Source organism: Eumetopias jubatus, unplaced genomic scaffold (assembly GCF_037043125.1).
Source record: "Eumetopias jubatus isolate StellerSeaLion01/CBP00866 unplaced genomic scaffold, mEumJub1_p1.0 scaffold_11, whole genome shotgun sequence".
Taxonomy (NCBI): domain Eukaryota; kingdom Metazoa; phylum Chordata; class Mammalia; order Carnivora; family Otariidae; genus Eumetopias; species Eumetopias jubatus.
In genome coordinates, this window is record NW_028274817.1 from 107,928,708 (window position 1) to 107,956,563 (window position 27,856).

Here is a 27,856-nt window from a genome sequence, read left to right on the forward strand (position 1 = left end):
GGCACTTCTGATTTTTTTCACATTCGAATGCACTCTTCTTAGGCAATGAATTCCACTGCCATGGTTTGGCTTGTCACATTTATGCTGTCCAATCACTGGTTCACATCAGTGCCTCACCTCTCCAACTGGTATATATCCAACAGGAGAAGCTTTTCTTCCAGATTTTTCCCCCACCTGCTTCTTCTTATGGTTTACAGCGTCCTCTTTCTACTCACCCAGGTGGGGAACCTCTAGGCCACTGTCACCTTTTTCCCTTTGTTTACTCACACATCCAGTGAACCTCAAGTCCTATTAATTCCACCTCCCTATTTTAGGGATAGTATTTTCCATGTGTTTTGAAGCATGTTAGTTCCTTGGGATGTTAATAGGGGTCACCAAAAAAGTAAAAAGTATCCATGACCAAATAAACTTGAGAGATGCTGAGCTGGACAGAGTTAAATAGATTTCCTTTGAAAGCCTTTGATATGTTAATGTGCACTCACTATGGGGGTTCTGATATGTAGATACCATAAACATTGTTTCCCAATGTTATTTTGTCACAGAACCCAAATTTTTTTTTGCAACATCAAAGGAAACTTTCCTAAAACACATTTTGGAAAATGGTGGTCTAATCTAGCTCCTTTTTTCTCCTATAGCTATCCTATTCAAAGCCTCTTGCTTACAGACTTGAAGTGAAAATTCTCTGGGTGGAGGAGGGGATCTCCCTATCTCCAATATCTTGCTTCTCCAACTTAACCCCTACAATTCTATAAGAGCTATCCTTATAAAAATTAAATCATGACTCTCCCCAGATTATTAAACATCCTGCCGCTTCCTTCTGTCCAAGTCATCTGTATACTTACTGACTTTCTGCCTGTTTGCCCTGTCAGTTACTGACAGGAACGCTGAAGGCTCCAACTATAAGAGTGGGTCTCTTTCTCCTTTCAGTTCTATCAGTTCTTGCCTCATGTATTTTAATGCTCTGTTGTTAGGTGCATACATGTTTAGGATTTAATATCTTCTTGGAGAATTGATCCCTTTATCATTATGTAATGCCCTCTTTATTCCTGATAATTTTCCTTGCTCCAAAGTCAGCCACATCTGAAATTAATATAGCTATTCCAGCTTTGTTTTGATTAGCGTTAACACGGTATAGCTTCCTCTATCCATTTATTCTTAACCTGTCTCAGTCTTTATATTTAAAGTGGGTTTCTTATAGGCAAGATAGAGTTGGGTCTTGTTTTTTCTTGGTCCCCTCTGAGTCACTGTCTTTTAATTGGCATATTTAACACCATTCACATTCAAAGTAACTACTGATATAATTGGATTAATATATACCGTGGTTGTAGCTGTTTTCTCTTTGTTGCATTTGTTCTTTGTTTATTTTTCCTCTTCTTTTTCTGCCTTATCTGGTTTTAATTGAGAATTTTAAGTTATTCTGTATTGTCTCCTCCCTTGGTATATCAACTTTACTTCTTTCAAAAAAATGTTAGTGGTTGCTCTAGTACTTAACACTATGTATTTATACCTAATCTAAGCTCATCTTCAAATAATACTGTAATGCTTTATGTGTAGTACAGTTGGGTTATAATAGAGTATTTCCAATTCCTCCCTCCTGTCCCTGGTGACATGGCTGACATTCATTCCACTTAATCTCTATGTTATAATCACGTAATATGTTATTACTATTATTGCTTTAAATAGTCATCTTTTAGATTAAGAAAAAGAAAACTAAAAAGACTTTATTTCACCTTTTATTCCTTCTCTAACACTCTTCTTTAGTAGATAGGAGTTTTGGACCCATGTAATTTTTCTTCTGCCTAAAGAACATTTCTTGCAGGACAGGTCTGCAGGCAGTGAATTCTTTCAGTTTTTGTTTATCTGAGAATTTTTTTGTATCTCCTGCACTTTGAAGCATAGTTTTGCTGGATATAGAATTTTAGGTTGGTGAGATTTTTTTCTTTCAACTCTTTATAAATATTTCACCCCACTGTGTTCCTGCTTGTGTGGTCTCTGATGAGAAGTCTGATGTAATTCTTATTTTTGTTTCTCTGTATATACAGTGTCTCCTCCCCTGCCCCCCACACCAGGCTTCTCTCAAGATTTCCTCTTTGTTTTTGTTCTTTTCTAGTTTGAATATGATATGCCTAAGAGTGGTTTTATGGGTACTTATCCTCCTTAGTGTTCTCTGAGCTACTTGGATCTGTAATTTAGTGTCCATTAATTTTGGGAAGTTCTTGGTCATTATTACTTCAAATATTTTTTCTGCTGCATTCTCTCTTCTCCTTTTGACAGTCTAATTGTGTGTATATTATACCTTTTGATATTATCCTACAAGTCTTGTATGTTCTGGGGTGTTTTCACTCTTGTATCTCTGTCCTTCAGTTTGTGAAGTTTCTATTACTTTATACTCAAGCTCACTGATTCCTTCCTGGACTGGATTGAATCTACTGATAATTCCATCAAAACCATTCTTCATTTCTGCTACAGTTTCAGTTTCTAGCATTTCCTTTTGATTCATCCTGAGGGTTTCTATCTCTCTACTTCTATCATCTATTTGTTCTTAATGTCTCCTTTTTCCATTAAAGCCCATAACACATTAATTATAGCTATTTTAAATTTCCTGTCTGATAATTCTAACATCTGTGTCATATCTGAGTATGGTACCAGTGCTCCTTTGTCTCTTCAGACTGTATTTATTTTCTTTTGGCATCCTTGTAATTTTCTTTTCCAAAGCTGGGGATGTTTTATCAGTTAATACTAACTGAGGTGAATGGGCCTTTACAATGAGGACTTAACATTACTCTAGGAGTTGGGGTGTATTTAATGTTTGTTGGGGCTATATGTACCAGAAGCTTCACATTCCTCCACTGTCATTGTTTTTGTTTATCCTCTTGACTTTGGGCTTCCCTAAGTACTCCTTCTCAGAGAGAGTTTATATCTTGCAGCTGTAATCCACTATTATTATACTGGAACCTTATGGATATGGTGGTAAGATTTAGGGAGGCGAAATGCTATATAATAATCTCCTGATGAAATCTCAGTCTTTAAGTGGGCCTATGCTTTGGGGCTATGACTTCCACAAATATTTCTCCAGTGGTATAGCTCCCCCCCCCCCCACTTCCTTCCCTGGATGTAGCACTTCTAGTCTGTTTCCTTGAAGTCTTGACATCTGTGGACTCTTTTCCCCCCACTTAGGTGAGACAGGAAGGCTGAAGGGGGCTTCAGTGGGGAGGAACCTAGGACAAAGTTTCAGAATTGCACTCTAGCAACATCCTCTTCTTTAGAGAGTAGGTCTTTGTTATGGAGAAGACTGGGTGGATTTCACAGTGATTATTCTTCCACCTCTCCCTGCCAGATCTTCACCTTGGGAATCTGGTGGGGTTTCTGGAGATGAAGCCCAAGAAGATGTGAGCCTCCTGATTCCTTCCCCTATAAAGACAGTGACTGCAGTTCCCAGGAGTCTCTCACTCTCATGCTAGTCCACACTCAGGCTCCATCAATTTATCAAAATTACCATTTAAGTGTTTCTACTGGAGCCTTCTGCTTCAGGTAAGCAGATTATGTCTATGTCTGTATGGATGTGCCTGCCTGTACAGATTGTGGGATGACAGTTTCCCTGTGACCTTAGTTCTCTGATGTGTCTAAGAGAAGTCATTGATTTTCAGTTTGTCTATGTTTTTCTTAGTGTATAGATGGGAGTGACAACTTCCAAACTCTTAACATGTTGAAGCGGAAACTGAAGGTTCTCCCCCTTACTCTGTTACTGTTTGAAATACTGCCTCAAGGCCATCAGACACCGAGCTCATGCCTCACTCATCTATTTCTGTATTTCATGGAGGCAATCTGGTATAGTTGTTTTTAAATGATGTTTTACAAGCCAGTCCTGTGTTTGAATCCTGATTCCCCTGCTTATTAGTTAAGCCATAGGATGTATCAGTTATTTTATCTGTGAAAAGCAGCAGTATTGGATAGAAGTTTCTCTGATGGTGAAAATGTTCTTTACCTGTTCTGTCCATTACAGGCACATGTGGCTCTGGGGCATTTGGAAAGTGGCTACTGCAACTAAGGGAATGAATTTCTAATTATATTAACTTAAATTTAAGTCAAGTAGCCACATGTGGCCAGTAGCTTCTGAATTGGACAGTGCAGGTCTAAGGCTTTAGAAGTGTCAACAGTGGAGGAACAGACAGGCTATTTTTTATTCTCCTTGGGTCTTTCAAAGTAAAAATATAGACCAATGCAGTATTACACTATCTAAGAGTATGAGGCCATGTCAGCAAAGCTTCTGCTTCATAAAAGGTAGTCACTGACTCTACAGGTACTTTTTACAAAAGGAAATGGTCATATGAAACATGTCAACCAACTAAGGTACTTACTCTTTTCCCTTAGGAATCCCCAGAGGCTTGTTCTCTTGCCCTGGACAAACATGTGTATTCAGTGCAGGAATTGTGAGATTAGTGTGGCCTTAGGCATATTTCACTTGATGAATTTTGTTCATACACCTGTCTCCTTTTATCTTCCAATCCTGTGATGATGATGTTGCTGATCCCATTTCATGAGTGAGAAAATTGAGACCCCAGAGAGGTTAAGTGATTTGATCAAGGACACATTAATGGTTCACAGCCTCAAACACAGAACCTGGGGGCTCTGCAGTGCTTATTCCACTGTGCCCAAACCAGTACTTACTGAAGTTCACTCCAGCTCTACTTTACATCTCTTTAACAGCACTGACATCAGACAGTAGCTGAAACTGAATAGTAGCTGTCGGGCCCTCCCTGGGGACACCTCGCCTCTGGCAACTACAGAGCTGGGTCCTTGCCTCAAAAACACAACATGCAGCTCCTGTTTGTACCCACTGTGCCTTCTGGTTTGATGTAAAAGAAAGTTTCTGCAAAAGCAAATGGCAGGTGACCCTGTGTGGGAAGTCTCTGGAAAAAGGAAACTTCAGCAATCACACGGTGATGGTAGCAACAACATCAACAGCGTATGTGCAGGTATGGGGCTTATGTCTCCCCTGCCCCCACTCCATCTCAGACTGTCCTTTCTTCTTCTCAGCCCTTTTCCAAAAACCCCAGACAGGCAGCAGAGCTGGTCTCTCTGTCCAATACGCTTGCCTTAAATTGCAAACTTAAAAGGTTCACACTTACGAAGTAGCATTTGCACAATAGCTGCTGCAGCATCATTCAGAATTAACTGCTGAGCAAATATATCTTGCACCCTGCTTATACCTGTTGGCCGGGTTCTACAGAGAGGGAGACTGTATTTTTGGAATTAGACCTGGCAGCTAATTACCAAGATGCTTTATAGAAGTGGCTCTCGGAGTGTGTTCCCTGGGCCAATGGGAACGGCATCACCTTGGGAACTTGTTAGAAATGCAAATTCTCAGGCCCCACCTCAACCTACAGAATCAGAAACTCGGGTGAGACCCAGAATCTGTGTTGGAACAAGCCCTCCAGGGGATACCCGCTCAAACTGGAGAGCCACTCCCTTACAGTATGGAAGCAATTCAATGGCACTGAGTAATTAGTCAGGATACAGAAAGGTTCCTCCGGTCCACTAAGCCACTGCTGTAGTCAGCATGGTTCTCAAACCAGCAGCAGCAGCCCTGGGAGCTTGTTAGAAGTGTAGGATCTTAGGCCTGCTGTCTCAGACCTACTCTGAATCAGAACATGCATGTTAACAAAATTCCCAGGGAATTTGAAAGCATATTCAAATTTAAGAAGAAGTGCTAATCCTCACTTACACTGAGGTTAGTTCCATTTGAAGAGTTCTGGCAAAGAGAACCAGGTAGGCAGGGGGGATTTTCTTTGGTGGATTTGATTTTGATCCTAAATAATTATAGATTTCTTTTATAACCCCATAAAAAGAAATTTTAGAAAGGGGAAGGTGGGGAAATGCACTGACCTAAATGATTAAAACCCCCAGTCAGCAAAATTTTACATTTCACAGTTTCAAAGGGCTTTACAATTATCACTTTGCCTGGTTCTCCTGATCTCTGGCAATTCTGAGGGCACTTTCCCTTTGAAGGGCTTGTAGATCTACTTATGTGGGCAAGATTTCTCAGGGAAACACTGTAGTGATGTAAATTAAGTGAGAGAGGAGAGTTATCAACTCTCTCACCTAAATAGCTGGAGAATCCCTGTCTGGCATGCTGTGAGGAGTGGTGAAGGGAAACTTGAAGCGGGAGCCCACAGCCTCCCAGAGCTTATAATTCCAAAGACACTTCCCTGGGTGGGAAGTGAAGGCTTCCTTTGTGTGTGAAGCCCTGTCAAGCATGAAGATGAGGTTCTGAACCCCGAGAAACCACCTCGAGGAGGCAAAATGCAGTCCACCCAATCGACAGCTCTGCCTGCCTAAGAACTTAGGAGCTGCATGTTCAGCAGTAGGATGAATCCAGTCATCTGTTACAACCCAAATGGAGTCATTAAAAACCAACAAATTGCCAATCTGAGTATTAAGAATGGAGATTGAGCACCCATTATGGCCTGCTGGATCAAAGGGGGAAAAAAAGTTTAGATGTGTTATTTACTCAACAGGCGACAATGGCTCTGGGGGAGTTGGCACTTAGGAAGGAATGACAGTCATTTTCAAGGCCAAGAGCAATAATGATCACATCCCCTACAGAAGGCTGTGGTTACACAGAGCCGTCAGGTACCTTATCTCAGTGTGTCCTTACCATAAGTGGGTGCAGAGGACGCGATTACACTCAGTGTGGGTGAGGAACCTGCTTCTCCGGGAGGCTCGGCAACTTACTCAAGTCACGGAGTTCTGGAAATTGGGACTTGAGCTTGATTTCCCTGACTCCAAATCCAGCGTTCTGTTCACAACAGCTAAGTCCGAGCCTTGCTACTCAGCATGTGCTCTACTGCCCAGCAGCGTTGCCTGAGAGCTTGTTAGAAATCCAGACTTGCCGGCCCCACCCCGGGCTGAAGCAGGACCTATATTTTCACAAGGTGTCCAGGTGACTGGACTCTTAAAGAGTCCAAGAGCAATTCCTCTTTTACTCAGTATGACCACTCGCCTAGATGCCAAACCGAAACAAGAACAAAAATGAGGCGATAAGGTGAACCTCACAAAAGTAAGGTATTATCACAAATATTTTTTTTGAGTGCTTATAGTGATCATCCTATAGCCAAGATGCATTTTTTTCCCTTGAGACAATTAGGATTTGGCACAGCTGTGGTATTTGGCAAAGTCGTGGTACCCATGGAAAAATGGGCAAAGGAATCTCACCTTTAATGCTGAGAAATTAGTTCTAGTGTGACCAAAATAAATCAATAGGGAAGGGAGAGCACATTTTCCATCCTATAAACCATCAACTGGCAATAATTTATTAACTACCTGCTGCACACTCCACATTATGCTAGGTTCTGGGAGAAATTTGGGAATATGAGACATTGTTCCTGCTCTTGAAGAGTTTATGGTCTTATTTAAGAGAATATATCAGGTGACAATACAGTGGATTATATAATAATGTATAGTTAAGTATTAAGGAATGTGGACATGACTGAACGCCAGATAGATTTAAGGGAGGGGGGAGCCATGAATGTGGGAAGGCCTCACAAAGTAGGAAGCATGTGAGTTGGACCCGAAGTAAGGAGTGAATGCATTTCTAGGGAGGAGAGCAACAAGAGTCCCTGTGTGCAGATGGAGCTATGAGAAGCAGCCTGCGGACTTGTATTCATGAAGAGGGGCTGGATCGGGGCCCCTCAGACCTGGGGGTTTGGCATAGAAAACCCCCAGTCCTGGTGGTGTCCAAGCCCTGTTGGGAATCATCTTTACCAACATCCAGTGGCGGACCTGAAAATGAGAACGGGTTTTCGAATTCAAGAGTAACGAAACAGCTCTGCTGGATCATTCTTGGCTGTAGCTTCATGGAGATGCAGTCATGGCCATTTTGTTGAGTGAAGGGAGGAACATGGCCTAGGAATGTGAGCCCTAAGCTCCGAGACATGTAACCCTAGATGGGGGTCAGACCTGTGGGGCGGACGCTCTCAGGGCCCCCTCCCCTCCGCATTACAAGTCCTCTTACTAGAAACACCTGCAGCTCTTCGCCTGAGGCTTTCATAATGCAACAAGGACAGTTCTGATTCTAGGGGGCACATAGAGCATCTGGAATTGTCAGAGGCTTATTTAGTGCCCCAGATGCAGCTCGATCGACTGATGGTGGCTGGAGAGTTGGGGAATAAATAGCTGGCTTCTTCACCCACAGGTGGGAAACTTGGACATGTGTGCCCCAGTGTGTCTCAGAGCTCCCCAGCCACACTGAGCCCCGGGTGCCCATAGTGGACACCTGGCTCCCCTGACTGGCTGCCCGCCACCCCGTTTCATGTCCCCACATTCTTACCGGGATTTTTGTATATCACCTCCCAAGGTATCTGCTTGCATGAAAATCCTCATCTCGACTCTACTTGGAACCCACAAGTTAAACTTAAAGTGGAAGACCTAACAATGGGGATCTTTCAAAATATCAGAAACAATATTCTCAGGAGGATTTCTTAGAGAGCAAGAAGATAAAAATAGCTTCCTTCTTCCCTCATTGCCTCCTTTTGTTCAAAATATGAATTCTGAAGTTGAAGGCATGACATATTATTCAGGGCTTCCCGTATGAAATAACAACTAGTGTTGATTTCCTTTTTTTTTTTTTTTTTTGTCTTCTAAAGGTTAGCTATTACTCACCTCCCCTGCTGGTCATTAAATCAGTCTGGCAGGAGTCCTCGGAAGTTCTGCGGCCTTCCGGGCATGTGGCGGCGGCACAGGCAGCCCCGCAGACAGGCCTGCTTGCTGTGATGTGCTACCAAGCAGGTGACTTCAAAGGTCTGCTTCAAGCCTATCTCAAGTATCATTTGGGGCTACCAGATGGTGCATCTCACAAAGTCAAAGTTGATCAGATTCCCCAGCACCTTGCACCTCCCTAGCTCCCGTGCCAAGGGATGCTGCGCCCTCTCAGGCAGGAATCAAAGAACTTCTTTTAGCTTCCTTCTCCTTCTCTTAGTGCAAGGAGTCACCCGTTAAATGCTCATCTGTTCTTTTTGCGAGGTTTGTAAGTCTGGTGAGTCGTGAGAGGTTCAGTTTTTGTGTTAATTTTTTAAGATCAGGCTTCTCTTACTCTAATAGAGCATCTATCAAGATACTATGCATCATTAAAAAGGTGGGCTTCCTATCCCGCTATGGCTTTATTTTTACATTTCAGTTTAAATGAACAGTTTATCCAAATTTGCCCCCAGTGGTCATCTGCATGGGGAAGTAAGAGATTGCTCCCCAAGTCTAAAGGAGACAAGCAGGGTGGCCATTCGAGGATACCACTCACACCACTGAAATGTACAGTGAAGGCAGACAACCCTAGCATGATATCGTGCTTGGATTACTGGGATGCACCATCTATGAAATATAAGGAGAATGAATAGTGATCTCGGTCTCTCCTTAATTTTCCCCTAGTGCACGGATAAAATGCAAAAGGCCCGTGGCTGGCCCAGGAGATGAACAAATGCTGCCCTTTCAGGCTCAGGCTCCATCTTTTCTAAGAGTACCTGCCACTCATGTAGCTCACCGAAGGGACTGGGCTGCTCCAGTGGCCATGGCACCTGTCACCAGAAAAAGCACCCTGAGATGCTAAGAGCAGATTCCAGTGTCAGCATCTGCAAAGATGACCTTTAAGGTGGCCTCCAAACCCAGGGGTCTTTGGCCCACTGTTCCTTGGATGCAAGCTCTTTTTTCGTTTTGTGTTCTGAAAAGCCAAGCAGTTGGACCAGGCAACAAAGCACAGCTTCCCGCCTCCTCAGCAGGTCACGGCTCCCAGTGGGGCCTTACACGCTGTCGGGAGGCGCCTGGCCTAGCAGACGACTGTTAGAGCTGTGGGTCCGGCCTGCCGGCTACAGCCATCCCAACAGGTCTGAAGGCCAGCGTCAATGGAGCAGCTTTGCCATTCAGGCAGCTACACTGCTTTGGGTTTCTTGGGTTCCTCTACAGCAGGGTTTAGACTATAAAGGACAGAGGTGGGAGGGAGAGCAAGAGAACTGTATCTTGGGGAAGATTACACTGGAGAATCTGATCTCTGCCCAACTGCCCTCAAAAAGCATCTCCTCAAGAGGTCATAGTATTTGTCTCCAGCCAAAGTTCTGTAAGATGTGAACTTCTCTTTGGCATTTTTTCATTTTACGTAATCAGTGCAGCTGAAAAAAAAAAAAAAAAAAAGCCCTAACAAAGCCAGAGAAACACAAAACACAAACCCTTGAAGCAGGGTTTGGGGCCAGATAATTCTCTGCTATGGGGCGCTGTCCTGTGCCTGCAGGATGTTTAACAGCATCCATGACCTCCACCCACCAGATGCCAGCAGCCGCCCCCCCCCAGTACTGACAGTGAAAAATGTGTCCAGCCGTCACCAAGTGTCGCCTTGGGGGCAAAACCACCCCTTGGCGAGAACCACTGCCTTCCACTTGACTTAACAGTGCTCACTTCTGGAAATTGCTCCAGTAAAGGGGTTTGGAAGACAGTACGGGAACTTCTTGATGTAAAGGACCAAAGGGTAAATAGATTTAGGCTCTGAGAGCCACATGCCATCTCTGCCTCCTATTCTTTGTTTTTGTTTTGTTACAATATTTTAAAAATATAAAAACACCTTCTGAGCTCCAAAGTCGGCTGGAATTGGCCCACCCTTAGACTGCAGAGAGAGGAACGATGGCTCTTCGCACAGTGGTTACAAGTGCTGGGACAGTATTTGGAAACAACTGGCATCTGGATCCAGCTACGAGGTCTTCGTGACCCGGAGCCAGCAGTTCGGCCGCCCTTCTTGGAAAGCCCGAATTAATGAACTCCAAGTTAAACGCTGTTACTCTTGTTTTGCAACTGAGTTCTATTTAACGTATTTAAGTGTAAAAAGTTTTTTTTTTTTTTAAATTGAAACTCAGTATTTGAACAAAATGAGATTCCCCCTAATTGGAAGAATGTCTGCATAGTGAGGATGTGTCTTTCCATTGGTTTGGAATAAAATATCCTAGGAGCTTCCTTCAAAGAAGAAGAAGTTGTACAAAGTAAATGCCCCCACACAATTTGAAAACTGAAATATGTTTTAATAGGACTACAGAGGTTATCAAGGAAGGAAGAATGGTATCATGGAAAAAAGAGAAACCTAGAAACTGCAAAAATAAAAACATGTCATTTTGAAAATACGTTTCAAGGTAGTTTCTATGGAGTTTTCTTTACCCCTCACATAAATGTCTGAATAAACTAGGGCAGGTCCATGTTACAAGTAGTTAGTGAGGGTTTACAGTGTGCCAGCGACTGTGTGAGGCACCGGGGTTGACTCCACCTGGACGGTGAACACTGCTCAAGTAGGAAGTAACTTCACACAATCATCCAGAGATTTTTCCAGTAAAACATTTTATCTTTCTATCTTTGTGTATTGCTAATTCCACACATCTTATGCTTTACTTTGGGCATTTAGAGTTTCTCTCTGGGGATTTTCACGGACAGAATCAGTCAAGAAAATGTCCTCACCATCCAGCTACCACTGTCAAGACAACACTGTGAGATGAGAATGAGACTTTAGTCAAATATACTTCGTTTGGATTTAAAAAATGTACATTTAAGTCATTCGAGTAGTTTATCATATGCGAGGCAGTAAATTCGAGTGTAGGGTGCTGGATGGGAAGTCAAAACCCTGTTCTGTCCCTGTCCTCATCTTCTTGCCACGGACAAGTCAGTGAATGTTTAAGGAGCAGATTTCCCCTCCGTAAAATGGGATCACAGCACTTTTACCCTGAGGCATTTGCTGTGTTTAAACGTACTGTGTGTGGTATTCTTGTAAGGACTGGGCTAAACTGGTTCTTCATTCTAGGGATGATTCTGGGATAAATCAAGTAGTGTTCTGGTCACCGCCCGGATCAATTACCAACAAGACCTCCTTACACTTCATTTTTGGTGATCAAGAAGAAACAGGTTTATACAAGCTCATGAGGGGCTACTCTGAAATTTGCTCCAAGATGAACATCATGGATTTTCTGTTAAAATATAATAATGAGCTAAATTTAATCTTCTAGAAACGAAGACTTTTAAAGATGTCCAGAAATTAATGGTTGATCCTTTATCAGCACCATCAGGTCCCACCCCCTTCACCCCAAATTACCTCTTTGCCCCACAGACCTCAGAGGAAACCATTGCTAGGGACAGTCACCCCTCATAGTTTGCGGTGGAAATCTACACTGCACACTCTGAGTATGGCAACCATGTCACCTGCACAAATTTGAGAAAGCTTCTCCGAATGAGACCAGTGTAGATTTTTTTCCTTGGTGTTACTCTCAATTGTATTAAAAAAAAAAAAAGTCAACCTGGGTTTGTATATTCTGTTGTCATCCCTTCCCAGTCTATTTTTGCTGAGAAAATAGCTGGACTAATATCCCAAGAAAGATCTCCTTCATAAAATGGGTACAACCGCAGAGCACCATGAGGAGTAAATGACACAGCCCTGCAAGGTACTTCCTCTGGTTTTGTAACGGGGCCTGAGAAAGCCTTCATAATCTCTGCTTATGTTTTGTCCACTTCGTTTCAAATGTGATGCCATCAAATAGACAGGAGCTGGATGGTGCTGTGTGCAATGTTAGCTGTCAGGGCTATCCTAGATTCCAGCAGCAAAGTATCAGAATAACACAAGTACGGGCAGAAACAGTGACTCTAACCCCTGACACCTTTCGTAAAGGACACATCTTCATCTCATGGGAAGAAAGACAAATGATGATAAGTGCTCATTTCCCCACTTCACATTACCATGACTACTGGAGGTCCATTTTTCTGTCCCCCAGCTCTGAACCGTCCAGATATAAGAGTTAGATGTAGAAAGAAAAAAACATATAGAAAATTGAGGCAATTCCCTCAGTTTCCTAGGTCTGAGTTTTATAAATTGTATGAATTCATTTGGCCAGAGAGCCATCAGCTTGAAATGGCTTCTGACCACTATTTGACTTGGTTTTGATTTTCCCCAGACACCTAGCACATGAAAAACCATCTTGAATCTGAAAACAATTTACTGACAAGACAGCTGTCCTTTAAAGTTGCCCTTTAGCCATGGAGGCAAAGACAGCCTCCCTTTCTCTCCAGTCCCAACTTTCTCTGATAATATGGTTTTGTGTCCTGAACAGATCAAAATCAAATAGAAGAGAAACAATCCTGTTGAAAAGAGGTCTGATGTGCCTGTTGATGTCTCATTAACCTTGAGAGTGAATGTAACTGGTGAGTGCCCGTCACAGTGGCGTGACGGTTTGTTAGGGGGGGAAAAAGCCAGTAGAAACATCACCTTGGAAAAAAAAATACAAAGAGAAACATCATTTAGTAGATCATCTATCAAAACGTGGGGCAGCTTTCCAGCTGTCAGGACTGGCTAAATTATAGTTTCCTTAAGCCTGTGATGAAACTACTATGTGTTTTCTTGGGGAAGCATTTGGGGCAGTATTTTCCTGTGTCAGAATATGTTCACTGGAGTATTGAGACAAAAAAAATAAAAACAACAACAACAAAAAAACCCCCCTCACTTCGATGTTGGAAGCATAATCATGAGAAAAGCAAGTATTTCCAGACCACTGTTACTAAGGTTCTATGATGATGTGTGTGCCATTTAAAATATCACAAGCCACTCAACGTGGGAAGGTCCTAATTCCACTGAGTCCCTAGTCGGGTTCCCCTCATTACTAATTGCCCATAGGTAACACATCCACAGAGAGAGGGAGGGAAATAACACAGGAAAATTAGCTGGTCTCCCGGGATATAGAGGGTACCTGTAGAGGGAAAGAGGAGAGAGTTCCCCAGGTTCACTGGCTGACTCCCCATGGCATAAGTGGACTAGAAATCTAACCAAACTCTAATCGCAGATCTGGACTGGAGACCCTCACAAAACCAGCCCCTTTTATGCCTCCGCCCCAGGGCTCCAGCTGGGACTGGTTGTCCCCTGCCCTCCGCAGAGGGGCACCTTAAGTAAACAAGCCCTACAATTCCCACCAGGGACTTGGATGGAACATTCTCACCTGTTTTTGCTTTTCTCTCTGAAGGTCTCCACTTTTCCATCTCTAGTCCTCACTCCTCTGCTTTTCTTAGGAACTTCCTGAAAGTTATCACCATTAACCTCACTTTTCACATCAAATTTCCACCTCAGGCTGACGGCACAACCTGTTTCCACGAACGTCCCCCTCTAACCAGCTGCTTGGTTTCCTGTGCTTTTCTTAGGGCCACACAGCTGGGCTTCTGTCCTCACCCTTCTGGCTCTGCCCCTCAGCCTCACGCCCAAATGAACCCAAACAAAAGTGGATTAGTCGAATCCCTGTTTTCCCAAAGAAGTTTTTGCATTTCGGAAGAAGGGAGCTACTTGTGCAACACAAAATAACTGCGAACGACAGACACCATTTCCTACCCCGAAAGACAGAGATGGCCACCTCGCTCTGGGAAGAGGGCAGCAGGGCAGCCCCGCGTCTTAGCCAGGGACCACACTTCTTTCTGGGTGGGTAGGAGACATTTTCCTCACCATCCCGCCTCACATTCCTTTGCCCCCTCACGGCCCCGGCCCCTCCGAGCAGCCTTTCTGAAATCACTCCAAAGGTCAGAGGACGGGGGTAAAGAATGGGGACAGGGAAGAGGGGTCTCTGAATCCTTCCCCGCCCCCCAAGCGTAGTATTTTGTTTTCAAGTACCAGGACTTTCTACAGTGACTTCTCTTGTTCTGCTCCTTCTTGGCCCAGTTACCCCCAAGCCTCCCCACCCCCAAGACCACTGCGACCAAAACAAGCGCACGGACCACAGCACCGTGGCTGCCGCCGCCCCAACTGTTGCAGCAGCTGCCGGGGTGGCGGCGACAGCGGCGAGGGCAGGGCCGGGCCCGGACCCGGACGCTCCCCGCCCAGGAGGCTAGGAGGCTCCGGGCGGCCTCCGAGGGGCGCGCGGTGCAGGGGAGCCCCTGCGGCAGCCGCCTGGGATGGGAGAGGCGGCGCTCTCAGCCCGGACCCCCGCGCAGAGCCAGCCCAGCCGCGGCAGCGGCGCCGGCGGAGGCTGCCCGCGCCCGCCCCCCTCTCACCTTTAAGATCAGGTCGGTGTGATGCTGGTCCAGCATGTTTGCTTTCTGGAAGGAGGTGACGATGACCCGACCGTAGCGCCCGGGGGTCTGCAGGTCCGAGTAGAGTCGGTGCTTGGAGCGGTTGACTGGGAAGAGGCTGTTGACGAGGTTGCGCTCGATCTTGGCGAGGCTGTGCTGGGGCGCCAGCAGGTGCTCCACGCTCTCCTCGACCTGGTAGCGGCTGAAGCTGGCGCCGAGCAGGATGGAGATGAGCACGGGCGCCGAGGCGAAGAAGACCGGGTGACTGGCAATGAAGTGGCCGAGCCGGGAGAAACACGTCCTCAAGCCCCTGTGCAGAACCTGCCGCAGCATCCTAGAGCAGAGCGGGCGCGGGAGGAGGGCGAGGCGCACGCTCGGCGCGGGCTCGGGCGGCGGCGGCGGCGGCGGCGGCGGTGGTGGCGCCCGCGGCGGCGACGGCGGCGGCGGCGGCGGCGGCGGAGGCGAGACCCGGAGCTCTCCCGGAGCCGCGGCACCACCATCGGGGAGTCCCGCGCCGCGCCTCGGGAGGGTCCCCTCGGGCCGGAGACACGCCCTCCTGCCCGCGGCCGCGCCGGCCCAGAGAGCCCCCCAGCCTGGCGGCCTCCGCGCCGCCCCCACCCCGCCCTACCCCGTGCGCCCTCCCCACCCCCCGCCGCCTCCCAGCCCGAGGGGCTCCGCGCGGCGGGGCCGCGTCCCGGCTCAGCGCGGGAGGGGCCCGGAGCAGCCCCCGCGGCGCGTCATGACCCCACTCACCCGACCCCCAAGGCCAACGACGGGGTGGCGCGGGGAGCGGCGGCGGCGCTATCTCGGGGAGACTCTGCGCGCCAGCCTAGGAACACGAGGACGGAGAATTCCAGGCTACACCCAGTCCCCTCCCCTCCCCGCGCTCCCCTCCCCCGGCCCGGCCCGCCTCGAACGCCGTCCCCTCCCCTGTCCTCCTCCGGGGAGACCCAGAGATGAATAAAGAAATGGCCCCTATTTTCCAAACAGAAAGTAAAGAGTTCTCCCGGGGGGCGTCGGGTGGACCCGCTCAGAGCCAAGTACCCCCAGAGGCGGAAAGGAGGAGGCTGAAGACTGCGTGCGCCCCGGCTCTCGCCAGGCTCAGGTGGTGGCGCGCACTGGCTGGTGCGGAGAGGGGGTGGGGAGCGAAGGCGCTCGAACGTGGAAATCACGCCTCCTCTCAAGTAAGAGCCATTTAAATTATCCCCAACACTGCAGCTGCCGCGGGACCACGGGGTCCGAGTGTGCGTCTGGGGCACGTCCACGCAAAAGGCGTCTGTGGAGAATCTTTCTTCTCGCCCTTATTTAGGGTCGCTCCAGAGTGTATTGGGGTTGGGCAGTTCTGCTGCGCGCCCCTCAACCTGCGCGCCCACCCCGTCGCCCAGTAGCAAAAGTGCTGGTACTGATGGTCAGTCGGTGGAGCTCCCGGACTCCCGGCTCTCCGCCCGGACTCCCGGCTCTCCGCCCTGCCTCCTCCTCCTCCCTCTGTCGTCACAGGCGGGTCTGGGGGACCTGGTGCGGCGGGGCTGGAGCGGGCGCCCCTGCGGGCGGGCGTAGAGTGTTTGTGAACCGGGAATCCGGAGCGTTACTCCCCTTCTCTCCAACACCCGCCCTCTCATTCTCAAAGACGCAAGTGTGGGAGTGGGGGACACATTTTCTCAGACCTGGAGAGATACTGGTCTCCGAGCATGCCGAGCCGCAGGGGGCGCGGGGGAGCCCGGGGGGCGCCGACGTCTCTGCAAAGTTGGGCGTGTGCGTGTGCGCGCCAGCCTTGAGCTACCAGGCAGTCACTGTGGTTCCCCTCGCACTCCCCCTCCAGAGAATTTCCCGAGAAGGCGGGCGCCGGCTTCCGGCCCGGGATAGACCTGCGGCGGCGGCGGGAACGGCCACGCACAGGTACAATTTAGCGCGTTTCGTTGTGCGCTCTAAGCCCCGGGGTCCATCCATTGCAACTCAAACCGAACCAGATCTCGGAGTCTGGGCCACTGAGGCGCTCGGTCCGGCTAAGGGGGTGGGGACTGGTGCGCGGTGAGGGGTCGCAAGGTTTTGCGCTCCGAGCGCTCGGTTTTTCCGTTGCACGCCTCCTATCGCTCCCGCTTGGCCTCCCAGTGCCCAGGTCAAAGGAGAGGCTGTGGCGACTGGAGGCGCGGTCGCTGGAGTGTAGTCCGTACTACAGAGCATGGACAAGCATACTGAAGCTGAAGGAAGACGGAATAGGGAGAGGAAGAGGAGGAGGACTGAGGGGAGGAGGAGGAGAGGACAAGAGGAGAGGGAGAGAGAAATGGGTGGGAGAATGCGATTTAGGGAGGTATTCCCCTAACGTTCCCATTCCAGACTCCCCAATGCCAAACGGCCCTTCACTTCTCAAACTGAACTTGGGAACTTGCACATTAGAAACAGGAAGTCCTGGGCTGGGAAATCCTCCTTTTTTGGTTTCTCTCTTCCCTTCCCCCACACCAGACCCTCCTTCCTACAGTCCCTCAGCAGTACCTGCAACTGCTGCGCTGCCCACCCCGGGGGCGCACCCGCTCTCCTCTGCCTGCTCCCTAGCCCCTTCTACCCATCCACTCTAGTCCACTTTCCCGGCTCACCCTTGCTATTCCCCCACACCGATCTCTGTTTCCAAAGGCTCCCCCGGGGCGCCTAGGTTCAAACAGGAGCTTCCAGCCAACACCTCCCCCACCCCCACCCCAGTATCGTCGTCCCCGGGAGGGTCACGTTGGGAGGGGCTAGAAATTCCCCTGCAACACTCCACTTGTGCCCTTCCCCCAGCATCGTAATTTCTGCTCGAGGAGACGCCGCTGCTCTGCAGCGCTTTGCTGATTCACGATGATCGCGGAGGGAAAAGCCTCTTTGACTTGTGCCCCTGCAACTGGCGAGGCAAGCGCAAGTGGCTGCGAGGGCACACGCTTTGGGAAACCACCCACCACTGTGCAGCCGAGGTGCTAAATGGCAGGGTGGATGCCCTGCGTGGCTCTCAGCCGGGACAGAAGGAAAGGCGGAAAGGGCGGGGTGTGTGTGTGTGTGTGTGTGTGTGTGTGTGTGTGTGTGTGTGCGGTGGCAGTGGGAAATACTGTGAGCCCAGTTCTTTGCCGCTGAGCTGGCGGCAGCTGGTGGGTGGGCACCTCTCAGGAGGCCTAACTAAAGTCGTTCTTTGCGCGCGGAGCGAACAGAGATGTTTTGTATGCCCTGACGCCAGCTCAGCGACAAAAGTAAGAGAAGGGAAACCAACCGACAGGTCTCCTTGGGAGCCTTTAACATTTTGGCGAAGCTCTTTTCATTCTGAAGTCTTTGTCCCTCCAAATGGTTCCCTCCTAACCTTGGTTCACTCGCGACCTGAGAATTTCCGGCCTCTTAATGTGAGCCCTCACGCAGGCTGAAGAGTAGGCATCCCCTTTCTCAGCGCCTGGGCTGAATCTGAGAGCTGGAGACACCCAGCGTTGGTCAGCTGGCCCGGGTGGGACTGTTGTCCTCCTACACGGAAAGGCCTTTCCTTTGAGACCCAGGCATTTTGCTTCTAGTTCTTCCAACTCTATTCCTAATCGTCTCGATGTATATTTGGGACAGCTTCCACCCTGCCTCCTTTAGTTCAAAGACACTGAATGGCCTCAGAGTGGATCTTGCTGCCACTTTATATTGCGGGAAATTCCGTTAGTATTACCTAAATTGAGTTGGAGCAAGAGGGTGGGGTGTTGCCTCCTCCCGATTTGATTTTTCTTCTCTTGATTCAGATGTTCAGGGGAGCGTTACCACCACCAAAGACCTGGGTTTGCATTTGGGACAATGACCTTGGGAATAGAGCTTCCATCAGTACATTTGTAAATTATTCCTTTGTCTGATTAAAAATTGATACACTTTAATCGTAGAAAATTTAGAAAATAAGAACTAGAAAAAGAAGGAAACAGAACGACTCTGTAGCCCTGTTACTCTCACTGCCTTTCAAAGGCCACCGGTGATAATTTATTGTACACATAGACAATATAATGCAGAGGTTTGGGCTGCTGGTTCCATAGCCACTGAGTTGAATCCATGCTCCACTACTTACTATGATAAGTTGGGTGAGTAACTTCACCTCCTTATGCCATACTTTCCTGTTCTGGAAAATGGGAATAATTAATAGTACCTATCTCATAGAGTCGCTGCAGGGATAAATTGGTTAAAAGATATAAGGCACTTAAAACAGTGCCTGGAATATCACAAACACCTAGTTAATGATTATCTGTCATAATTCTAGTCTTTCTTAAATATGTGTGTGTGTGGAAAAGAAAATCAGTCCCTGCCATCCAGGAGCTGGCCTGGTATTATCATTTGGGACTTGGTATTGCTAGGAGCTGCCCTGGTACTCACAACTAAGCTTCCGTGTTCTCCTTTTGAATAAAAACTATTCTCCAGAACACTAATGTCAGATAAGGTCATTTGGTAACTGTGATGGATCCAGACAAAATTAGGATCACTCCATAATCATGTCTGAACACAGATGAAGAAGCATGAGCGTTGTCCAAATCCCAAAAATGACCAAACAAGTCCCTATCCTGGCTAATAGGAGTGATTATTGTGTTTTTTATTTTTAAACAAATTCCAGCTCTAGCTTTGGTCTAGTCTGCTCTTTTAGATAAAGATTTGTTAAAACACCCAATCATAAAACTACCCCTACTTCCTGACAGCACCCAATCTACAGCAAGCCCCGCTGCCTTAAACTTTCCCCCAAATTACTTAACACAAACACAAACCCTTCTTATTGAGATGCCCCTCAGTTCCCCATGGTGCATGTTCTCCTTCACTGCAACAAAAAATAAACCCAGCTCATTCAACTACTGGTGTGTTCCTGGTGGTCTTTGGCAGGAGGGCTTAGGCAATGTATATGAAATGTTTATACACTTTTTCTGAAATTGAAAGTCAGGGTAAAGGTTCTGTTTGGTAAACATTTTTTTCCTGTTAAATAGATCGTAAGCTTTTTCTCATGTTGATTAATATTGTTATAAAACATTTTAATGGCTGCATAGGATTCCATCAAATGGCTAAAACTGGATTTATTTAACTTATATTCTATTTTGGGGCATTTAGGTTTTCTTTTTTTAATTTTTACTGTTGGGGTGCCTGGGTAGCTCAGTTGGTTAAGCATCTGACTGCTGATTTTGGCTCAGGTTATGATCTCAGGGTTGTGAGGTCTAGCCCCGCATCTGGGCTGTGTGCTGGACAAGGAACCTGCCTAAGATTCTCTCTTTCTATCTGCCCCTCTGCCCCTCTAAAAACAAACAAACAAACAAATAAATAAATTTTTACTGTTATAAATAACACTGAGATGAACATCCTTTACATAAATCTGTGACTACATCTCTATTAGGGTCAAATATCCATCACTACTCTTTAAGTAGACTGCTCCTTAGAGATGACTTTCTAATTATTGTTAAATTGGAAGGGACAAGGGCATTACTTCATGGGAATTAAATTTGTTGATAAAACTAATGAAGTATTCTCACTTGGGAGGGGATTCCTATCATCTGTTACATTTGGAGTAAGTCTCTTGGCTCAGTCTTGCTCGGAGATGCCAGAGGGATTAATCATGGTGTGGAGGGAGTGGGGACTCAAAAGAAAAGCGTATTTGGTTTGATAAGGTTAGAAACGGGTCTACTCTTGTGTAACAAGTGTGTCACTCACTAGCTTTCAATAATCACACCACCATTTTCTGCCAGAGAAACAACAAAATATTTTCATGTATATATGTCAAATCTAAACAGTTCAATGTCAACCATGAAGTCACTATGCATAGCAGGATCATGCAAAGGATATTTGGGCAGCTACAGTTTAGTGTAGCACTTAGGATAGTGTGCTTATCACTCCTTTATACTATTCCAATATCAGTAACACTTATATTTTTTAAGTGTTGGGTGTTTCTGCTATCCTAAAGGAAAGTGTGCTAATTGGATATCTTGTGTTTTTCAGGGTATTCTGCCAACTCAGTCAGTATCATCATGAGTCTTTTAAAAAAGTGATCTATCATGACATAAGGAAAAAAGTCATGCAGAATCATTTTCCTGAATAAACATAGGACTCAGGGCTAAGAGAGACGGATATTTCATGCACTGACTCAGGGAGAGACATTTTTGGGTTTTTGTTTTGTTTTTGTTTTTTTGTAAATGGGATTTAAAAAATTTCTTTCTTTCTTTCTCTTCTTTCTTTCTTTCTTTTTATTTTATTTGTTTAAATTTTAGGTAGTTAAAATACAGTGCAATATTGGTTTCAGGAGTAGAATTCAGTGACTCATGACTTACATACAACACCCAGTGCTCATCACAACAAGTGCCCTCCTTAATACCCATCACCCATCTAGCCCATCCCCCACCCACCTCCCCTCCAGCAACCCTCAGTTTGTTCTCTATCTCTTACGGCTTAGTTCCCTCTCAGGAAGAGACATTTTGGAACACACTAGCTGGGTGTCTGTGCTCACCCAGGTCCAAATCTGTGCTTTACTTTTTTCTCCTAACATAAAGCATGACCTTACCTTCTCATCGCGTTCCAAAACCTTTCCATACTTCAAGGTTCTCTTAAAATCCTAGCTCACATGTCTAATAAGCTTTCTTTGGCACACCACCATTGATTATTTTAACTCGATTGGGTAATTTTATTCCAATTAGCAGTAAGTTTCTACTGTATTCAACAACTAGGAGAAATAGAGCAAGGGATTCCCTGCTCTCAACAAATTTTTAGTTTAATAGAGTTACTGATACATGTACCGAAGATTAAAATATGAACCTGAGTAAGGGAAATGTCAGAGGAGAGGTCACAACAATGGTGTGGGTCTCAAAAAAAGGCATAGATGATATCTGGTTAGTCTCTAGTTTTAGAAGGCCTTTAGTCTAGAATTAGCATCTTGCTGATTTGAGTGTCTTTGTTATCTAATGTTATAGATATCTACATGTTAATGATATTATGTGTCAGTTTTTTTTATAGCCCTTTGATCACTTGGCTGAGCTGCTAGAGGATCCCTTCTCTCTTCCCTTGGGATCATCTTAAAGTTTTGGGACGTCCTGAGTAATGCCACTTTCTTGATATCAAACTAAGTGCAGCTCAGGTTTTTTCATTTAGTTAAACTAGCTTTCCGTCCACCGCACCTAAATGAGGAGCGTTTAGGTACATTTTTCACTTTCAGCACCAGGGACAGATCCACTTAAACCTAGGTGCTCCTCCCCCTTCCAGCCCCCATCGCTTCTAAACCGTTTTTAGAGAAAAATTAGAGCTAAAGAGATTCTTTAGAATAATATAATCCAGGGGATCGACAGTTTTTTTCTAAGCCAGGCCAATTAAAATGGAAATATATTTAAATTGGTGGAACACTAAATCCAATAGAATCATACTTAAAATTGTGCCCAATACTTGTATGCCTTTGTGATGTGTTTGTATGGGCAGGGGGACATTTACAGGGATACATTAGAACTGACTCTAAAAAATAATCTCTTGAATTTTAGGACTAATTGTGCAGACAACTTACAGAAATAATAGAACATGGGGGAAAGAACATTTATAGCATTTTATGTGCTAAGTTTAGCCCTAGGCACTTTCCCATATCTTACCTTTGTAATTTGCAAAATTACCATGGGCTATTAAGAATTGTGATACCCATTTTAAAGAAAGAGGAGACTGAGGATTAAGGAGATTAAATATCTTGTGCAGGGTTACACTGCAGTGGAAGTATAAATAGAATCTAGGCCTATCTGATATCAAAATCTATGTTTTTCTGTTCACTCATTCTTCTTCTCAGCACAATTCACTTAATTCCTTTTCTAAAATGCCTTGACTGGGGCGCCTGGGTGGCTCAGTTGGTTAAGCGACTGCCTTCGGCTCAGGTCATGATCCTGGAGTCCCGGGATCGAGTCCCGCATTGGGCTCCCTGCTCAGCAGGGAGTCTGCTTCTCCCTCTGACCCTCTTCCCTCTCGTGCTCTCTGTCTCTCATTCTCTCTCTCTCAAATAAATAAAATCTTTAAAAATAAAATAAAATAAAATAAAATAAAATAAAATGCCTTGACTGGGTATCATAATACATCAAAAACATCTTAATCAGATAACATAATATGCTATGAATATTATAAACAATTTAATGCTATTTCTGTATTTGCTGTTCATATAATAGTGTTGTAAAGTGGCAATTTTGTGACCTCCTGTCCATTAATCAGTTTTTCAGTGTTTGGATTCATTTCTGATGTTGGTATTCCTCAGAGGAGTTCTGTGGACCAACAAAATATTGTTATGGAGCCCACAGTGTTTGCTGATCTAATACAACCCACTCTTTTTGCAGATGGTAAAACTTCTGCAGTACTTGTCTAGATTTTTCTACCAAGAAAAATCCCTCAGAATGTTAAAATGGAAAACTGTCAAGTGGTTCAAAAATACATAATGAAAAAAGCTACCAAATAGACTGACCTTATGCCTGTTGAAATTCTTCCATTTTTTAGTGGTTCACCAACAGTCATTATACTGCAGAGGGAAAAATTCTTTAATTCTTTTCCTTTACTTTCCTGTGTAAAGTGAGTAGAGACCATTATAATCACCAGATCCATTGTCTTATGTTTGAACATAGGGGACATAAAAAAGCAGGGGGTTTGCTGATACAACTCTTAGCTTCAGGGCAGTCTTTCTTTGATGTTTATATATTTAATCCCTTTAAAAATTGTACTCCAGAGCATAACCTAAGAACAAAGCACTTCATCCCTTCTGTTATTAGAACTGTGTACTTCTTGCTTTGACTTTTAAAAATGACAGAGCTACAAGGCATTGTGTTCCCCATGGCTGATCACTTCCTTCCAGTGAATGGCGTTATGTTGGTGAATTAATTAATAGTAAAATCTGATTTACATATTCACAGATATTAGAATTGTAGAAAAATTACATTGGGAGGCAGTTCCTTGGAGAGGTTAAGTGAGAGGAGAAAAAAAAATCAAAGTTTCCTTTTTCAGATATAGCATAGGACTTGGCATTTCTAGGCCTGCTTTGCTTCCACCTTCAGGCATCTTCTGAATATTGTAAAGCAGATTATTCTAGATATGGAATAGTCTGTTCTGCCATGGGTTGAAAGATTTAGCCTCAGGTGAATGCTATTACCTCCTGTAGTGCGCCAAGGAGCAGAAACTAGTTTGGCCACTGGCCTAGCCATCAGCAAATGTGGTCCTTCATCTAGCTCTGTCTCATCACTGTATTTTAGCTTTCTGTCCATAAAATCAGAATGATTAAAGATGATGATGCTATCTCCCTGGTAAGGGGATTTTCAGATATGAAAGACAATAATGAATATAAAGTGCTTTGAAACAACCTCACACGTTATTGGGCTAGGTAGAAGGTCCAAGGCACTTTGTTAAATGTGGTGCATGAAGGCATATAAAGTCCTTGCCTTTGAGGAGTCCACAGTGTAGTGGACTGAGGCCAAGAGATGAAACCACAAAATTGCGGAGTGTGGCAAGGACATTGGTGCAATGGGACCAGTGAGAATGTTTCCCTAACCCAACCTGAAAAGTAGAGGTAGGATTTGGAAAAGCTTTGGAGAGAATGCGTAGAGATGCTGTCTGGTGCTCCATCCTCACCGTCTTGGCTTAGAAGTTCACTCTAGGTTGTTCCTATATACACTAACGGCTTCCTGCCTTTCTCTGTTTGAGATAATTCTTTGGCCGTGGGGTAGGCTGGAAGTGCCAGTGGGCTAGCAGCTCTGGGAGTGACTCTCAATTAATGAGGAACAGGAAAATAAGTACCCAAATTTCTTTGCCTCTCTGTGGGACAACTCAGAGATGTGTTTCACGCAGGCTCTCAAAGACTTCCCAGCAGAGTTGACTGCCCTAGTTGCCCACAGCAGTAACCCACTCTTGAACACACCCTTTGTTGGCTTTTCTCTCCTCTCCATCTCCCATCTCTACGCCCTCACTTTGCTCTTTGGGAATCCCTTCCTACGTAAACCACTTGCACCCACACCTTTGTTTCAAGATCTGTTTTTGAGGGAGTCCAATCAAAAACAAGAGATGACATCCAAATGGAGTCTCAAAGGTTAGTAGTTAGTCTAGCCTAGTGAATTTAATGGTGTGTAAATTATGCATCAGTAAAGCTGTTTGAAAAAGAAGAGAATTAGCTAACCCCCATGGAGGGAAAGAATATTCAAGGCTACTTGGAGTATTCAAGGCAAAGGAAATATCATTTGAAATTCTAAGGATGGGATAGATAGAGAGCTTAGCTTGTTTTGGGAACTATGAATAGTTCAGGATGGATAGGCAATAGTTGGGAAAAGAAGACAGGAACTGGGTTAAAAAGGGACTTACAAGCCTAGATAAGGAGCTGGGTGTTCATTCTGAAGGTGATGGGAAGCCATTTCAGGGCTTTGAATCGGGGTGGGGGGCGGGTTATGGCCAGGCTTATGTTCTATAAAGTTACTCCAATGGCCACATGGAAGGTGGATAAAGGAAGGGGAAGACTAGAGACAAAGAGACCAATTAGGAGGTCATGATAACAATTAGGATGAGAAGAGATTAGGGCCTGAAGCAAGGTAGAGGCCAGTGTGATGGAAAGGGAAGGGTTGGTAGGTTTTTCGGAAGATAATACTGGCAGGACTTAGATGACTGCAGAATGGAGCTAAGATACTGCCTCAAGATTTCTGAAGACACAGTGTTGTTCCAAAGAGCTACGCTAAACCATACGCCACCCTAGAGGTATTAGCGCATTTTTACCAAATTCCACTGGAGATCGGAGCCTCTTGTCAGGGTGAGGGAGAAGGAATGGGGAGACTGTGTCAAGCTCTAAGCTACAACAAATGGGGGTTGAATGTAAACGTTTGGACATGAGAGCTGGACAAGAGAGGTCAGTGGCCTGGAGGAGTTTACAAGGTGGAGGTGAAAACTGATCAGGTCAAATTCATAATATGGTGATTCACATGGATTGATGAATGTCCTTCTTCAAAGGGAATTGAGTTATACCTTAGGGCTTTTGCTTACATAAGGCAGTTTCATCTAGAGGAGAAGGAAAGGAGATCAATGAGAAACGGGGGTTGGGAAAATGAAATGGTGGCTTTCATGGGTGAGAGTCCCCAGAAACCTCCCTCTTTGTTTCATCTCAATTCGCTTCATCTTTATAATGCATACCTGTGATTTCCCCTCTGCTGACTCTCTAGGACCCATCCCTGAAGGTGACCGAAGAACATACTCTATACATAAGGCCCCATTTCTGGTGGCAGCTTATACATTGTTAGGTCACACACACACATTTCACATTTGTGTGCTTTAACTGACACAATTAGCAATCACATTGAAGAAAATAGGCACCGATATTTTACAGTATTAGACACTCATTCTTTGACACCTGTGTGGGGCACTGTAAATGGGAGACCATTTTAGTGAAATATTTTTAGTCCTATTATAAATTATGCTGCTATTAACATTTATCACAAGTTTTTGTGTGGATATATGTTTTTGTTTCTCTTGGCTATGTAACTACCGCTGGAAGAGCTGGGTCCCATGGTAACTCTATGCTTCACGTTTGAGGAACTGCTGAACTGTTTTACAAAGGGCCTCACCCATTTTACATTCTTACCAGCAGTGTTTTCTGTTTGTTTGCTTGTTTGTTTTAATCATTATATGTAATCGTTTTTTCTCTACTTATTGTTAGATGTTAGTTTCACAAAGCCTTTACAATCTCTTTCTTGTTTTTTTTTAAAAGATTTTATTTATTTATTTGACAGAGACACAGCGAGAGAGAGAGAGCACAAGCAGGGGGAGTGGGAGAGGGAGAAGCAGGCTTCCTGCTGAGCAGGGAGCCTGATGTGGGGCTCGATCCCAGGACCCTGGGATTATGACCTGAAGCAGATGCTCAACGACTGAGCCACCCAGGCACCCCTCTTTCTGATTTGTCTTCCTTTTAAATTCTTCTTGGTGAAGCACTTTTTTAAAAAAATATCTTAGAATGTTACTTGAAAATCCCCATATTAACTTAGTAAGAATTAGGATAATGAGATTATCTAGAAATTATACTAGATTGGACCAGTGTATTACTTAGCTCATTGTTTGGGGATTCTGAATTTCAGATTGTGATGTCCACATCTTGCTGTGGAAACCCAAATCTTCCATAGAGTCTCCAGCTTGGGGGGATTTTTTTCTTTTTTAAGTAGGCTCCACACCCAATGTGGAGCCCAACATGGGGCTTGAAGTCATGACCCTGAGATCAGGACCTGAGCTGAGATCAAGAGTCAGATGCTTAACCAACTGAGCCACCCAGGCACCGCCTCCCCCCACTCCAAAGGCAGATTCATTTAACCTGTGGAACAGCAAAGATGGAATATGGGGACCACTATGATGGTCTCTTATTTTACACTGAAAAGAAGAAAGAAAGGAAGGAGGGCCAAAAGTAGGTGAAAGACTGAGAGGGAATTGGGTAAGGCCATGAAGATGTAATGTGCTGACTATCGTTACAGCTTTGACCTTAGCAGAGGGCCAGCGCCCAAGGTACAATAGTGGGTCTTGTTTGGACCTTGGAAGCTTGCTCATTTCACTTCTTCCCCTTCTCCAGTTCAGACCACTCTCCCCAGTTTACTCCTTCCAGTTCCACCCTACATTTATCCATCCATTCCCCATCACTCTGGCCATTGGGTAGTGAGGAAAATTGGGGAATGGGAAAAAGACAAGTGAGAACATATGTGTTCATGACACTTCCCCCACTTCTTCACCTCCCTATTTATTATCAGTCTGGTAGGTGTTCTGTTTAATTTGCCGCACCTGAAGCACTAACACTTTGATCTCTATAAAGCAGTAGAATCACCTAAGCCGTGGTAATGAACTACCC

General features: G+C 45.4%; 1 protein-coding gene across 1 annotated transcript in view; it reads right to left on the reverse strand.

Annotated features, from left to right (window-relative positions):
- PTCHD1 (patched domain containing 1) overlaps nucleotides 1–15,384 on the reverse strand; it is a 51,453-nt gene extending 36,069 nt beyond the window's left edge. Inside the window, exon 1 of the mRNA XM_028122541.1 lies at nucleotides 15,034–15,384. Coding sequence (XP_027978342.1) covers nucleotides 15,034–15,384 — 351 coding nt within the window. The remainder of the gene's footprint in view (nucleotides 1–15,033) is intronic.
- Between the last annotated feature and the right edge of the window lie 12,472 nt (nucleotides 15,385–27,856).